The sequence below is a fragment of the Asparagus officinalis genome, unplaced genomic scaffold, assembly GCF_001876935.1.
Source record: "Asparagus officinalis unplaced genomic scaffold, Aspof.V1 AsparagusV1_Un33, whole genome shotgun sequence".
NCBI classification, from domain to species: Eukaryota; Viridiplantae; Streptophyta; class Magnoliopsida; order Asparagales; family Asparagaceae; genus Asparagus; species Asparagus officinalis.
Window position 1 is genome coordinate 20,002 of NW_017972299.1, and position 3,698 is coordinate 23,699.

Sequence of the window (3,698 nt, forward strand, 5' to 3'; positions counted from 1 at the left end):
AAAAGAGTTGTTTCTTTTATTATAATTGAAGAGTCACATACTGGTATTAATGTTACAAATTTAATAATTGAAGAACTTATGAAACTAGGAATTTCAGAAAGAATATTTTCTCTTTCATTAGATAATGTAAGTAATAATAATGTAGCTGTTGATTTTATCAAAACATCTCCGTCATTACCATGTCATGGTGATATTTTTCATATTAGATATATCTGTCATATTTTAAATTTAATTATTCAAAGTGCATTTACTAAAATTAAACCCATGTTAGAAAATGTTAGGACGATAACTTATATGCATAATGCTTCTGAACAAAGAATTAAAAGATGAAAATAATTCTGTAAAAGAAAAAAATATAAAGCCCAGATTAATTCCAAAAGATGTTGACCATAGGTGGAATTCCACCTATGCAATGTTAAGTGTAGCAATAAAATATAAAGAAATTATAAATAATTTTATTGTTTGTTATTCTTCTAGTTCTAGATCTGGTAGCACCTATGGAATAACTGAAGATGAATGGATAATTATAAGTAATTTAAAAGAGATGTTATAAGTTTTTTATGATGCTACAATGTTATTATCTGGCTATTATTATCCAACTATTACTTTAGCTGCTTTACAAATTTTAAATATTCAAAAAATTTTTGGTAAATATCGTATGGATGAAACTTTTGGAGATATAATTTTTTAAATGGAAAGCAAATTTAATAAGTATTTTAGGCCTATTCCTACAATTTTTGGTTTGAGGGTTCTTATTGATCCGTGTTTGAAGGATCAATATTGGCCTTCGAAGTTTGTTAAATTAACTGTATGGTAATCGTTATAGACTTAGATGATGGATCCATCATTACTACTACTTCTCATTATAATGCTATTAGAAATTATTTTAAAACCTTATATGATGAGTATACAACTAAACATGGTGTAGCTGTACAACAGTCTACAGCTTCGGCTACTTCGAGCTCAAGTCGAGATAAAAGTATAAGTTTTGATAGGTATACAAAGGTAGCTGAGCTAACTGGTGGATCTGAACTTGGATTATCATTGGAGGTTTCTGAAATAGATGAATATTTATCTGCTTCTTTAGTTAAAAGTCAAAATAATAATTTAGATATTTTGTAATGGTGGAGAGTATATGGATCAGTTTCATATCCTATATTTTCCACCATGTTCGTGACTTACTAACAGTGTATGTTTCGACGGTAGCTTCGGAATCCGACTTCAGCACAACAGAGCGTTTGATCGACGACCACAAGACATCGTTAGATCCATATACTGTACATACGGTGATGTGCTCACAAGATTGGTGAATGTATGAGAAAAGAACGCAAGACATCGATCAGTTGGTTGGAATTGAAGATAAATTTAAAGAGTTGAGACTAACAGATTGATATAAAGATTAAACAATATTCATCAAATTATAATTTTTATTTCTTAGCTAAAAATTTATAATAAATTATTTTAGAAACAAATACAAATGATAGTGATATAGGTGAGTAGGTGCCAACCTAGTTGGGATGTACTCATCTATTGTGTTGCGACGAATTCTAAAATAAATTTATACTTGTAAAAGATTTATTGATTATTAATAAAGAAGTTATTTTTATCATCTTTTATTTTTATAAAATTTTTTGTATTTGTAAATTTGTAATTTCAAGTGATTAATAATATTATTGTTTTTATTAAAATTTTTTGTAATTTTTTACGTATAATTGAAAATGTAAGGAGATTAATTTTTTAAAAAAAATAAAAAATAAAAAAACCGAGTCGGCCCGGGCCCGGAGCAACCGGAGCCCGGACCCCAGGCCCGGGCTCTAGTTTTACTTAGCCCGGACCCGGTTTTCTGAGCCGTACCGGTCCGGATGGACAGCCCTACACAAGCTCATTAAGCTATTGTATCTGAGATGGACCCACAAAAGTGTTAAAAGTATCTTCTGTTGAAAGAGCATTTAGATTGAAATATGATTAAGTATATATATGGACACATGATGCGTATAAGAGCATCTCCAACAGTTTCCCTAAAAATTTCTTCAAAATGGGAAAACAAAAGTCATATTCTCCAAATTATTTTTGCTCCAACTCCAATAGCTTCCCTATTTTAAAGAATCCTGCATTTATTACAATAATAAAAGTATTCCACATTCCTATTTTTGGATGCTCTTATGCATTGGAACTGCCCCCATGATTTTTTTTGTAATTACGGATTTTATTTTATATTTATTTTCTTCTCCATCCCGTCTTGAAGAACGTGTTGCATTTATGACCAAGTTTTCCCCAAATATTTAAAGAATGCCCCAGATTTGGGAAAGACTCCCCTTTTCTCCTCCCCCATCCCTATTTTGGGGAATGAAATGTGGAATCTGTTGGACAAAAAAAAAACCCAAAATTCTTCAAAAGTGAGAATACCAATAAAATAGGGAAGCTGTTGGAGATGCTCTAAGAGCATCTCCAACAGCTTCCCCATTTCTCACTTTTGGAGAATTTAGTTAGGTTTTTGGTCCAACAGATTACTCATCTCATTCCCCAAAATAGGGATGGAGGAGAAAAAATGGGGAAGTTTCCCTAAATCTGCAGTATTCTCCAAATTTTTGGAGGAAAAAAGGGATTCTTCAAAATGGGAAAGTTGTTGGAGTTGATGTAAAAATAATTTGGAGAATATGACTTTTCCTTCCTTATTTTGGAGAAAATTTTAGAGAAGCTGTTGGAGATGCCCTAAGGACTACTTCGTCTGAGTCAATTTGAATCCACGTAAATTTTAACAATTGGGTCATATCAGTCTATGAGACTTTGCAACTGAATAGTGTTAGAAGCTCACACTGTCTTGTAGAAAAAGAAAATTATATACCTTTCATTACACAAAATTACACAACATAAGCTTCTCCATGGGGGCAAGAGAGAAATAATAAAAGCTTTCAAGCCCCAAAGAAGACCAAAAAGGGTAAACAAAAAGGAGAAAACAACAAATAAAAGCAGAAGGTTACATTGGATCGATAGTAGAACTAGCTCTCACGAGTGTTAGTCCTCTTCATAATTTTAACCCCACCCCTTTTATATCCACAACCTGCAGGTTGGTGAGTTCTATATTATTTACGCCTTTGAACGACCTTTTATTGAGCCACGCTTCAAGTTCACCAGGCAATGCAAAAAGTTCATAACCTCAGTAGGCTCTTGAAGAGAGTATGAAGCTCTTGTTTCCTTCGGAGATTTGCTAACTAGGATTCCAAGCCCTTGCCCTCTTTCACGCAAAACCTAATAAATATAATCAATAACATGACACGATGTTAATAATAATATTATTAATTACTGAATAACTTCAACATCAAGGAAGAAAATAATAATAATAACCATATATATATGGAAGTCAAGTCTCTAGTTTAACTAATAGAAGTTAATTGATCACCTTGAAAGCGTCCTCATCAGTTCTATCATCTCCAATATAAATCGGAAAAACATCGTTACAATCCGCGAAACCTGTAAAATAAAAACGTTGGTAAGATTGATGTTTGATAACTGATAAATAATTTGGTTTCCTTAATATAGTACTTAACAAAATACTATGAAGAAAGGGATGTGATTGTGATGGGTGTTAAATAAACTAACCAAGAGACTCCAACAAGAACTCAAGAGCCTTCCCCTTGTTCCACTTAATGCTTGGACGAATCTCCAAAACCTAAAAAAAGGGAAATCAATCAAAAAAA

At 32.1% G+C, this 3,698-nt stretch overlaps 1 protein-coding gene across 1 annotated transcript in view; it reads right to left on the bottom strand.

The window, feature by feature from the left end:
• Positions 1-2,821: 2,821 nt before the first annotated feature.
• LOC109827113 (probable trehalose-phosphate phosphatase 6) overlaps positions 2,822-3,698 on the bottom strand; it is a 2,515-nt gene continuing 1,638 nt past the window's right edge. Inside the window, exons 8-10 of the mRNA XM_020394078.1 lie at positions 3,601-3,670; positions 3,401-3,471; positions 2,822-3,249 (exon numbers count right to left, since the gene is read on the bottom strand). Of these exons, the coding sequence (XP_020249667.1) occupies positions 3,088-3,249; positions 3,401-3,471; positions 3,601-3,670 (303 nt within the window). The 3' untranslated portion in view covers positions 2,822-3,087. The remainder of the gene's footprint in view (positions 3,250-3,400; positions 3,472-3,600; positions 3,671-3,698) is intronic.